The 12,233-nt window shown below is 42.5% G+C and overlaps 1 protein-coding gene across 1 annotated transcript; it reads right to left on the bottom strand.

Moving 5' to 3' along the window:
• Positions 1 to 1,115: 1,115 nt before the first annotated feature.
• trib2 (tribbles pseudokinase 2) lies at positions 1,116 to 8,119 on the bottom strand. Its single transcript, XM_023430228.2, has 3 exons — positions 6,767 to 8,119; positions 5,080 to 5,372; positions 1,116 to 2,645 (listed from the first exon to the last, which is right to left on the bottom strand). Exons 1-3 carry the CDS (start codon positions 7,034 to 7,036, stop codon positions 2,171 to 2,173), a joined length of 1,038 nt encoding a protein of 345 aa, XP_023285996.1. The 5' UTR covers positions 7,037 to 8,119; the 3' UTR covers positions 1,116 to 2,170.
• Between the last annotated feature and the right edge of the window lie 4,114 nt (positions 8,120 to 12,233).

Raw genomic sequence — 12,233 nt, 5'->3', positions numbered from 1 at the left:
ACCTGAGAGTGTACTGGAAGTGAAAAATAATTATTTTATATATGGCTGGATGAAAGGGGCTGCAAAATCTCCACATCAGAGCTGGAATCACTCAGTTGTAGCTTGGAGATGAAAAGCCTTCTCGTATTCTTGTCAAATTCTGCTGATAAGGAGTCCTTTGATAAGAAAATAGTTTATGTTTGTAGCCAGTAGCTTTTATTTTGTATGTAAGGAACAGAAAAAGTCAAATTCAGTTCACAATTTATTTACTGAATAAATTTGGACAAAACACCAGAATCTGTTACGATACAATCAGAACATCTGAGGCAGATATCCCACCATGCACCACCCCCCTCTGTGAAACAAAAAGGACTAAACATTAGCACCAAATCAGAACCAACTTAAATAAAAGGTAGCTCAGTCTACAAAAACGATAAAAGCAATAGTTTTTTTTTTTTTTTTAATTGAAAAGCAACTCAGAAAAGTAGCAAATTGATAGTTTTCATATTTTTAACTTTTCTTAAAAAACAAGCACCCACCCACCCCCACCCCATCCCCCCAAACCTTCTCCCCCTGCTAGGCAGGCTATAGCATTCATGGGGCACATGCCAATGACTAGATAAAAACACAAATTCAAGTAACATTGAGATACGACAAAACATGTCCACTGGTACCCATTCCGAGCATGATCGTTTCACAGAACCTATGCAGGCAGTAGAAAACTAACATGAGGTCCTGGAGTGAGCATGTTATAGCAATACTACCACTGAATATCTCGTATCAAGTTTTAAAAAGAAATGAGGGAGACCGGGTGGCATGGGCTGTCGGGGCACAGGAATACTGGCACAGAAGATATTGTGTATTCTAAAACTTCAGACAGACTTTTCCTCTTTGTGCCTGTCCTGTGTCAAGATATTGCCTACATCATACATGAAAAAGGAATCTCTGAATAAAGAAAAACCCTGCAATGTATTTTAAATATATATATATATATTTCTATTTATTTTTATATATGTAATATATATATATATATATATATATATATATATATATACACATATATATATATATATATATATATATATATATATACACATATATATACACATATATATATATATACACACATATACATATATATATATATATATATATAGCTGTTACAATTTAAATAAATGTTACCTTCTCGTTCCTACAACTGAAGAATGAATTTAAATAAGAGGAAGCTAATTTTAAGAGGTGGAATCATCCATTCACCTAACACATCAAGTGCATGACGCCATGTTTGGAGGCTTACCAAGAAAACGGTTTAAGATTGAGGTTTAGGGAGTGATATTAAAGCAGCAGTAACAACAGACTGGAATAGCTTAAAACAACAAAAAAACAAAAAACAAATGATGGTTTAGAAAAGTAATGTTACTGAGAAATTAAAGTGTGGTGATGAATGAAGTGTGGAAAAGGCTTACGAGACTGGAGGCAGAAACATACAAGTTACTGAAAACAAGGCCATTGAGGAGTTTGTGACTGTCAGAACTTTCAATAATGTAAAACCCAGACAAATGAGAGATGACAAAACTTAACTATGAAACAAAGTCGAGGTCAAACACGTTGATGATGATGATTATGATGATGAGAAAAAAACCTAAGCTGCTCCATTTCTTAACCAATGATCCCAAGGCAGGTATAATCACCTTTGCTTAGGGCTTGTGAGTTCTAAACCTGGGTCTGTGGTTAAAATTGGTACCACCTAAAGCTAACAAAAAAACAAAACAAAATCTGTAAGAAAAGGTGTGGTGTTTCAGTTCACTTTGAATTGTTCTCCTTGGTTTCCTGTGTTCTTTTGTCCCTTCATGCTTTCCATAGTGTCAAAAATGGTGAATGTGTCTACTTTTATGAGCACCACATTAAACAAAACAGATCCAAAAAGAAAATTTGCTACATTGTTTGCAACTTGCATGTCCGGCGGCAGCATCCCCGAATGGGAGGTGCGTCGCCAGGTGACGTATAGATGCCATTTGTCATGCCAGGCTCAAGGTTTTCCATGAAATGGTGGAAAAGGAAATAGGATGGAAACACCTTTATTATGAGTGACAAATGTTCACCTATTAATCTCTAGACTACTGTTTTTGGCTCTGCTGTGAGCGTGGCGAGCTGACCGTGGCGGAGTCGTCCGTTTGTGCTTGGTATTTGCTCAGCTGAAGAACTGCTCCAGCTCCTCCTCCATGTTCACCTCAGGCACCATCTGCTCCTGCTCTCTCTCTCCTCTGCCGTGTACTGCGACGCCCCCCAGTGCCCCGGAGGAGGCAAACCAGGGGTGCTCCAGTATCTCCCGAGAGGTGAGGCGCTCTGCGGGTTCCCGGCGGAGGATGGAGCGGATCAGGCACTTAGCCTTGGGTGTGAGCGTTTCAGGGATGTTGAAGTGACCCCTGCGGATTTTGCTGAACAGAGAGCCGGGCTCAACGTCATGGAAAGGGTAGCGCCCCACCAGGATGGTATAAAGCATAACGCCCAGACTCCAGACATCAGCTGCCTTCCCCGAATAGCTGCCGTTGGCATTGAGGATCTCAGGACTTACATAGGCTGGGCAGCCATGTTTGTCTGACAGGGAGTCATCATGACCGTCCAGGATATACGTGTCCTCAAGGCTCTCCAGCTTCACAAGGCTTCTGGAAACACACAAGGGGAGGAAAACTCATTTAGCATAATGATCATCTGATAATGTGAGTGTTATTAAGTTATAATTACTACCATAGTTACAATGCTTGGATGCGAAATAAGAAAAAAATACAAAAGACACTCAAGTGGAGTAATTTGCTCTGATGGACATTTTAAGTGTTTTAGATCCATCGCTTTTGGATATCAGAGGAAGTAGAGCACATAATGCCCTGGGCTTAAGTTTGACATTTCCTTTCACAAAACCCAGCCAAAAAGCATCAATGTACAAAAAGGCTTTCCAAAAGACCCCTGCAATTAAAAAGAAACACAAATCACGGGTGACTGATCATCTGAAGTTCCATGCATTGAACTGTTTCACTCAGAGAATCAAGCACCTGACAATGTGGATTTTTCTTCTCCTGCTCCTCTCCCTCAAAATAGCATCTATTTGCACTCTTCTCTAAACTCCACAATAGCAGCAAAGATACCCTTGAGTGCTGATAATAATGGCTGGTTGTTCAGAGGCGTTGTCACTAAAGAATCTTGAGGGGCTCGGGCAAGAAAATTTTCCACATGCATGGTAAGAGACACTTGTGGGGCTATGCAAATGCTGCCATCTGCGTGTGAGGTCCGTGAGACACAGTGCTCTAGACAAAGAGCCAGGGTGTGTGATAATATCTACTGGTAAAAAGGAAACCAAAAAGCAATGGCTCAGACACATTTTTGTGCCATCTGTGACACGTGCATGCATGTTCATATAACCCCATTCACTGGTTCATTGTCAGCATGGTAATTTCCCTTTATTAATATGCTTTAGAGCATTTTTTCAGATTTTCACATCAGGAAAATTCTATTGCTTCCTTGAGCCAGATGCCCATTGTTCCTCTGTGAGAATACAGCATAATACTGCCTGGATAACAGCTTATTTGGAGGACATGTGCAAACCTGCAATTACAGTTAAGGGGGCTTAGAGATACAAAAAAAAGACTTAGCCCTTTTTTTTTTTTTCCACAGTTGCACATTGTCTTTAGTTAAGCTATACAGGATGTAATGTGTGCTGATCCTAAAATGTGTCATGAGCTTGGTGTGGAAGGAAGAGATCAACAGGCCTTGTTGAAGTGGCTCTGCTGTGGCTCTGCTGTGCTGTGGCTCAAAGCCAACCTTTGACCAATGCTCTTTAAACAGGCTGCTCTTCTTTGGGCAAAGGCTAACAACACCATGACAAAATCGGGTCAGGAAGCCAACACATGCTGTGGAAGCTTGCTCAGGTATCACTCTATGTCTGGTCTTGTTCCTATCCGTCTATATGCATACTACATATCCTTTTGTCATACATTTGAATTCAAGCCAGAACAGTGTCTGAAGTCTCTAAAGCAGCTTTGCCTTCTCATCTCTGTACTCTCATGTCCACTGATCCAAGACGACTGAAAAGATGTAAGAGGATTCTTGACAGGCCATATAGTAAATGTGACCCAATACTGTCCTGCACCATCACTCTTAAAATTCACCCCCATCAATCATTCAATGGGGGGGGAGGGGGACTGAGCATCCAAGCCCATGAGCAGTCTGGTGTGACATCCAAGGTCATTGGACTCGTACTGAATATGTGAAGCAGCTCAACTTCCTTTTTCCACAGTTAGCGCCAAAGAATGACATCATACTTTGAGACAGAGGGCAATGAGGTGCACGCTGTGCCTCTTTCATGGGGTGTTAGATAAGAATGGGCTGAATGAAGCCTCTCTCAAAACCTTTAGTTTGGTAAGCAATGACATAAGTAAAAGTGTAATAAAATGTTTTGCATGTTAATCAGCATCTCCTAAAATTGCAGAAAATATCTTCATTAATAAAAAAAAAAAGGTGCTCTCAGGTTGCTGTGGCAACAGACGCCTGATTGCATGGGTGTAGTTTTCAAATGCAACCACCAGGAGTCAGTAAAACTGTACTATGTAAGTATGATACCCCAGATTTCTCCTGCTAATCACTACAGAAGTGCAGCAGTAGCAAAAGCTCAGCTTAACAGATCATTTGTCATGCAAAAGCTAGTCCTGGTATCTTGTTTGTCCGTGCTTTTCAGTTCAACAGAAGTACCACGTTGGAATACGTGCAATGATTACATTTTCCTGACATGATCTCTCCAAGGGTGATTCCATATGCCATATATATGCGTCATATACCCACTTCTTAACCATGTGCACAAAAACAACTGAGGAAGACACAAAGGGCTTATGTTTCTGGTACTCGGCATAACATCTAGGAGAGGCATGTCAGTGTTGCATTCTCTCAGTTTACACTATCCTCCGTGTAAGCTGAGATATGACACAGATATCACATATAGCAACTACAGATGAAGCATAGAAAAAAATAAGTATATTCTAAGTAAGAATAAAAAATGCTGAAAAGCCACAGTAAATTCTCAACAGAGACTATGGTTTTAGCAGAACTCACCTGTCCTCATTCTTGAAGACAAACTTCCTCAGCTTGAGGTCACGGAGAACCAGTCCGTTGTCGTGGCAATGTGCCACAGCCGACACTATCTGATAGAAGAGTCTGGCAGCTTCATCCTCCCGCAACTTCTTGCAGGTGCGGACAAAAGAGTGCATGTCGCCATAGCTCCTCTCAAAGAACACATAGGCTCGTGTCTCGCCTAGCAAGATCTCCAGGATTTGGTTAATATGATGGTGCTGGCCCAGGGCAAAGTAGGCCGCCAGTGACTCCTGGTATCGGCCGATGTCAAAAACCTGCAATCATAACAAAGGGAAACATTTATGCTTACAGTCTGCATTCTAGTCAGTCAGACATTTTTTCTTATCTAGAGTGACTTATGAATGCAAACATCTCATTAGGTTGTTTTGGTGTCAAGATCTTAGGGTGAGAACATCTGCCAAACAGTCAAGCTTTTTTCTCTTTCCCACTGGAGACACACAATTAAATCCAACTGAAAGAGCTTCAAATTGCCCTTTAATTAAGCAAAATGTAACCAAAATATGAGCATTCACATTCTCATGACACCAGACTTGTTTTTTTTAATTTTTTGGCATAGGGACTGAGGTTACATAGAGGCAAAGTCAAAGCTTCATGTTAGTGCACAGTATTGTACTGCAGCCTGGTGGTTGCACTGTCCTTTTGTTTCCATAGTAACCCCCCAATTGATTTTCAGTACAACCAGTTCAGGTGAGGGGGGTCCTCCGCTAGCAGTCAATACATATACACCCCACAGCTCTCGAGATCTTAAGTTGTGACCTGAGCTTCCAGCTTGGCAGGAATGATCAATCCTGCAAAAGGGGATTGATTGGTGCTGTATTGAAACCAGCACGAAGCAGATGAGGTCAAACAGCAGTTAGCTCACAGGATGTGCTAAAGGCCATTAATTTGTTATTGCCATGACAAAACATTATCTCAAGTCAAAAGGTACAGATTATTGGATATGTCATGCCTTATGAGTCCAACCGTGCATGTAAATATCATCTCAATCCATCAAGCCACTTGGTGTGGAAAGACTCTGAGGGAATAGTGGTTTATTTCTTATGGTTAGAGAAGTCAATGCTGCAGCCACTGTCACAGCAGCTGGCTGAACTTGTAAAGTTCTCTAGCGTTGGTTGTTTTCCTCTCAATACAACTGTCCTCAAAAGATTTGAATTAATAATATTTGATGTCAAAGATGCAATATTACTATGCTTATACCAAATATAAAACCAAGGCTGAAATGATTATAGCATCACACTATGAAAAAGAGAAGCCATGGGTAAGCTAGAATAGCACTGAGAGGAGTGTGTGCGTGGTTACTCACTCCTTTGTCAACGTTACATCATGCAATCCAAACCACGCAGCTCGCCCCATTCACTTTTTCCATTAGGCTGCTCTGCCAGCTCTCTATTTACAATTCAAACAATTATTCAAAAGTTGAGAGGGGTGGACTTTCTGCAATAGTCAAGACATAGACACCAACTATATACTTCTCTGTATAGTATGTTCAATGCATTTGAGGCAATATATATTGAAATAAAACCAGTCATTCATGTGGCAATGCAAGTGCAATGCAAAGGTGGTGAGCTTGTAAGAGCACTACATTTTGTTCTGAGAGACTATTTTGGGAACATGAAGGTAGGACGACTCCACCACATTGCCTACTAACCTTACATACGAGCTCTTCCCCGCTGTGCAGGTGGGCGGCTCTGAATACGTGATCTCCCTCCAGTGGCTCCAACAAAAGGTAGTCCCCGATGCGGGAGATACAGTGCGAGGAGTCCGGGGTCTCCGGCGGGCTGGGGGACCCGAGGTTGGGGCTGAAACTCTGGTGCGACTCTGCAGTCCTTAAGCAAGATAATTCTTCAAAATCGTGCGATTTGTGCCGCGATCTCCCATAACGTGAAATGTTAATTGGATTTGACCTCTGTATGTTCATGAGGAATAAGTGCGATAACTCCACAATATCGGGGCCTTCCTCCTGCTTGTTCTTCTCCTACTTGATTAGTGGACCACTTTGTTGTAAACTCAGTGCAATTTCAAATCGTCCGATACTTTAGTAATTCTTCAACAAAATACAAAAAAAAAAACAGATGAAGAATTGATTTAGCTGCAGCCTGCTGCTGGAAATGGCAGACTATCAACAGGCAAAGCTGGCTCGTTGGTTTTGATACAAAACGGGGTCTGTAATTTTTTTGCAGTTCAACTGTTCATTTGCCCCACTTTTTTTCCATTCAACAGATAAGGCCAGGCCAAAATAACTGAATTACTGCCCCTAGCCGACTGAAAACCCTTTTCACAGACCTGCTGCAATTTCATTAACGTAAGCAGTGCGAACAGGCAGGACAAAACTGCAACAAAGGCTACCAAAAGTCGGCTTCTACAATGAATGAAGAGAGCTAAGTTAAACCGCAGCTTGTTTGCTAGCTTATCTTGCCGGTTAATGGTATGGCACGTTTCATAAAACGGAAACAATTTGTTGAAAATAGCTTGCAGGCACAGTAAAAAAAAGCAAGAGCAAAATATATAAAGCAAGTTTTGCAAGCTAATTATAGCGGCTGAATTTAGCTGAAATTTAACAGACAAATGATGGCTAGCAGGTGCAGAGCTAACTAGTTAGCTTCCTTGGCTAACTAGTACCAGGTCAGTGCACGGCCTTGTTCCCCAGGATCATATCCATGCACGGCGATTGTCATCTACCACATAAGGAGAAAACCCCATCCGGAAAAACTGCTGTAGCTCTTTGTGTGCGGGAGTCGACGTCCTCTCTCTTTCTCTTGGTCTACTCCAATGGAAGAAAAGTGTCGTCTGTCTATTATGTCTGCTGTTGTAAGGTGCTGGAAGGAAGGAAGGGACGGCCGGCCGACTTTCCCAGGCCTATCCCTTGATTCAGCAGGACATCCTCTCTCCCGTGGTGCCGCTGTGCTTCTTACGTGGCTGGGAATCTAGTCCATTCAGTGCGGAGGGAGGCCAGCCGAGCTGCACACACTGCACACACTGCGCCTGTACAGAGCGAGAGAGCTGCCTGGCGGAGGGGGTTTCTACAGGGGCACGCGCGCACACACGCACGCGCTCACACACATACACTAGCATACCGATCCGCCCCCTGACGTCACTCCCACATCGAAACCCCATTGGCTTCCAACCCGAGTTATAATATGCAGTGCAATCATGTGAGAACCATGTAGTGTGGATACACCCCCAGGAATCTGAATGCATCGCATGCTGGTAAATTGGATGGGGAGGGGGGAGTGGAGGTGGGAGTGAGAGTATAACTACTGTACGTGCTGTGTTACAAATGTGTTTCCTCCTGAAATATCATTCAAGGGAAAGCGAGGGGGGATCCCTACAGTCGTGATATTATTTTTTGCTTCACCACCAGTATGGTGTCATCTAAATGAAAAACACTGAATGCAGCCATTATATTAGACTGTAAACAGTGCAAATGCAGCAAATGGTAAGAATACATGACGTGACAATGGTGTGACTCACTGTTGCACTGCAAGCTTCCTCTTCTGTAAACAAAATTACAGTGAACACAACAACCATGCATTATGATAGTACACAGTGAATAAAATAAATTTACAATACAAACTGCAGTGTAGGAGCATGGAACACACGATGACAAAGAAGCTGTGGTTAAAGCTCTGTGTTTGAGGAAATTGCTTGTTTGAAATGTAAAAGCAAGATATTCATTTTGGTATAATATGGGATTATATTCCAGATTTTTGTGCCAATGTTGAAGAAAAAGACCACATAATTCATTAAGAGCTGGCACATAGATGTGTGCTTTTAAAATGTCTCTTGTAATGAATTCCTGTCTTGCAGAGTTGCTCCCTCGTAATATATTACAAAATGAAAGATGGAAGAGGTTCATTATTCATTGTTCTTCCTAGATTACTGGGGGGTGTGACAGCGGGATTGTGCAATTCCATGTAGGAATCCGGGGCGGTGAGAGGAATGCTTGCAGCTGGATGCAAGACACTGACAGAAGTGTTCGATTTAACCTTTATTCCCTCTGCTTGCAGGCAGTAGCAGTGCACACACGCATACACACATACACGCACACTATTCTAAATCTTCGTTTCTCGCTGCCTGCCTGAATAAGCCCCCGCAACATGGAAATGCATTTTTCACACAGAGGCCTCTCATCTCAGAAATGGTGGTTCACAGTTGCAGAATGTGGCTGCACCCACAAGCTTTTATATTCCAGTCCTCAAGCTTATGTGTATGTATGTTTCTGGGTTGTGTGATATAATCTCTGTGAGTCACCCACTTTATTCTTTGCTATAATGCTTGAACATTCCTCACTATAGAATAGCTTTACTTTTGTTTCACCCATTCAGTTGAGAACAATATGAACTATGGAAAAGTTGCAGGTTGCTACAGTCTGCATAAACACAGTGATACATTGTTACCATAGTACATTTTCTGTTTCTGTTTTATGCCACCACATCCTTGCATTTGCCCATCACTCTAACTCCAAATGGGGATTCTGTTAAGCCTAAACCACAGCTGTGCATGAATCAGAATAATAATCCCCAAAGATTCCTTTTGCCCCCATTCCCTGATACGCTGTGTGACTCATTCGCAGTGAAGAGCAGCACTCGAGAAAATCCATTGAGGTTCATCAGCTCTCCAGACACGCCTACATGCCGAGGAGTAACGGCAGGCTGCCCCAGCAGTGCCTTCCAGCAAGAGCTTATGACTGTGTGTGTGTGTATGTGTGTGTGTGTGTGTGTGTCTGTGTGTCTGTGTATGTGTGTGAGTGTGTGTGTGTGTGTGTGCGCGCGCGTGTGTGCCATTGAAAGAAGATGTGTCCCATGGAAGACTACAGAGGTCAATGAGGACGAGTGAGCATCTCTGAATCCCCGGGTGATGTTACTCACCAACTTACTAATAGGCTGTGTTGCCCTGTAGAAAATGATCTAAGGTCAATTTCCCCTGTAGTGTTGACATTACATAAAGGCTGCAGGGTTTGGAGCCACCAGGGGAATGTGTTTTCCATAGTGGTTGCAATCAAATGAAGTTTATTAGAATGAATCATGAAACTGACTCAAATGAGAGTTGTTTTGCTTGCATTGTACATTCAGAAAATAGCCGATATCCCGCTGTCACATAAAGCAACGGAGCTAGCCAGCTCATGTTGACACCAGCAAGAATCAGTGCTGTCACATCCACACCCTGCGGGTAACTTCCACTGAGAAATTCAATCATATGCGAGAAGATAGATGCAGCGGCACAGGACGAATGAGATCATTCAGAGAGTGTGAGAGGAGATGATATTAGGGAGAGCGAGGCAGGAGGACGTAGGATGGGAAAGCAGGCAGCAGGCAGAACCTGATGAGCGGTGGAGGGAGTGGAAGAGAAAGGGGAAGAAAGAGAATGAAAGTGACAGAAAGTGTTGTTCCTCCCCAACGTCGCCTTTTGAATAGAGGGGAAATACTTTCTGTCAGCTAGTGAGATGCCAGCTGGAGAGTTGAGCAGAGGAACAAATATTAATACAAAATTGTACTGAAATGTGGGAGTAAAGGGCACCAAATCAAACCAATGAGGCAAAGATGCTCAACAAGGCAAACATGACACTCACTTTGAGTCATAATGAAAGTGCTGACATCAAGTTAATATCTGAGGTATTTTTAGATTTGTTTTGACTGCACACCCTGCTCCCATGAATTCTTTAGGTTTATTTTTATATTTACTGTTGAGAATTATACAAATTCCCATGATGCTCATTCTTTTTATGACCCATAGTGAGCGTGTCGGTACTGGGCAACAGCTGCAATACCCTTCAATTTCAAGTGAGAGGAAAAAAACAAGTTATTTTGGGGATGGGTACATGTGCCACATTCTGCCCTCCATGGCGCTGTGGGACCTAAGGCCTGTTTTCAACCAAGAGACTGAGGGAGAGCACTACAGATTCCAGGGCAGGGATGAAGAGAGGAAAGAAAACAGGGAGTGGGGTGGACAATGTTGCACTGATGATACGATGATGCTCACATTTCCTCCCATTCTTTTTTAATAATCTGCTTGATACAGCAGCTCGTCATACAAGAATTGCAATCATAAAGAGTAACGCACTTACCACTGCAAGATTTTTTTTTTTATATCAATTTAAAATCAGATATACCCATTAAAATGACATGTTATACAATGGAAGAGCTCTCAGTGGCAATTGTGAAAATGCATACTATCATTTTCTACATGTTAAGAGGTTCAAAAGTGGCAATTTTCAGTCTGATAGATGCAGTGTCCTCGTTTCTTTTCAGACAATGGAGACATTTAAAGTTCTGTTGCGAACTATACAGCACATCTATAGAGGGACAACCTCTATTATTAATCCTCATAGATGGATGGATGTCAATGGAACCTGTAATATAGATTTAAAACTTCCATTTGCACAATATCGACAATTGATGCAAATTCAGACTCATCAAAGTGGGTCAGGACAGTACACACACAGCCAAAGCCTAAAAATGCTCTGTGCTGTATGATACATCGGATCAGAAAAGCTTTGACCCCTCCACAGTATTTAATAACTTCGCCACAGTGCAAATTAATGAACACATTGCATAAAAAACCGTCCAGTCAGCATCCGACTTAACCCCCAGGGCCAGTTGAGCAGATCAAATAAACCCTGGCACTTCCGCTGACCTTAATTCAACCTGCTGGCTCCTGACCAACAGTTTATGCGCTGCTACATTAGACAAATCAAAATGAAAATACCCTGTACTGATGAACCCAGGATGTACTGCCCGGAGAGTTTTTTCGGTGAGACATTTTTCCGCTTTCCTCTCTGAGGCAACAGGAAGAATGAGTGGCTGTGAGTGGCAGGTCACGCAGATGAGACCTCCTCTGCGTGGAGAGGAAGGATCTTGGCTCGAGGGGGAGACAGGATTGGCGTCACTGGCTTGGATCTCTCCTTCATGAAGTCAGACAGCTGAGTGAGGACTTGTGGCAGCTCTGTCACTGGACAGGGTGACTCACTCACTCATAAGTGGAGAGGTTAATAATAGTCATACATTAGATCCGCAGAAGTGAAATCACTCAGCTTTAGCAGCTTAAGCTTTCCAAATGGCTCAGCAGCAAAGCAAAAACGCATTTCACCGCCTTCTCTTTCTCTCATTTACGTGACC

Source organism: Seriola lalandi, unplaced genomic scaffold, assembly GCF_002814215.2.
Source record: "Seriola lalandi dorsalis isolate HSWRI2012SDOR001 ecotype SW California unplaced genomic scaffold, Sedor1 jcf7180002054901, whole genome shotgun sequence".
Taxonomy (NCBI): Eukaryota; Metazoa; Chordata; class Actinopteri; order Carangiformes; family Carangidae; genus Seriola; species Seriola lalandi.
This window is presented reverse-complemented; position numbering and strand designations above follow the sequence as displayed.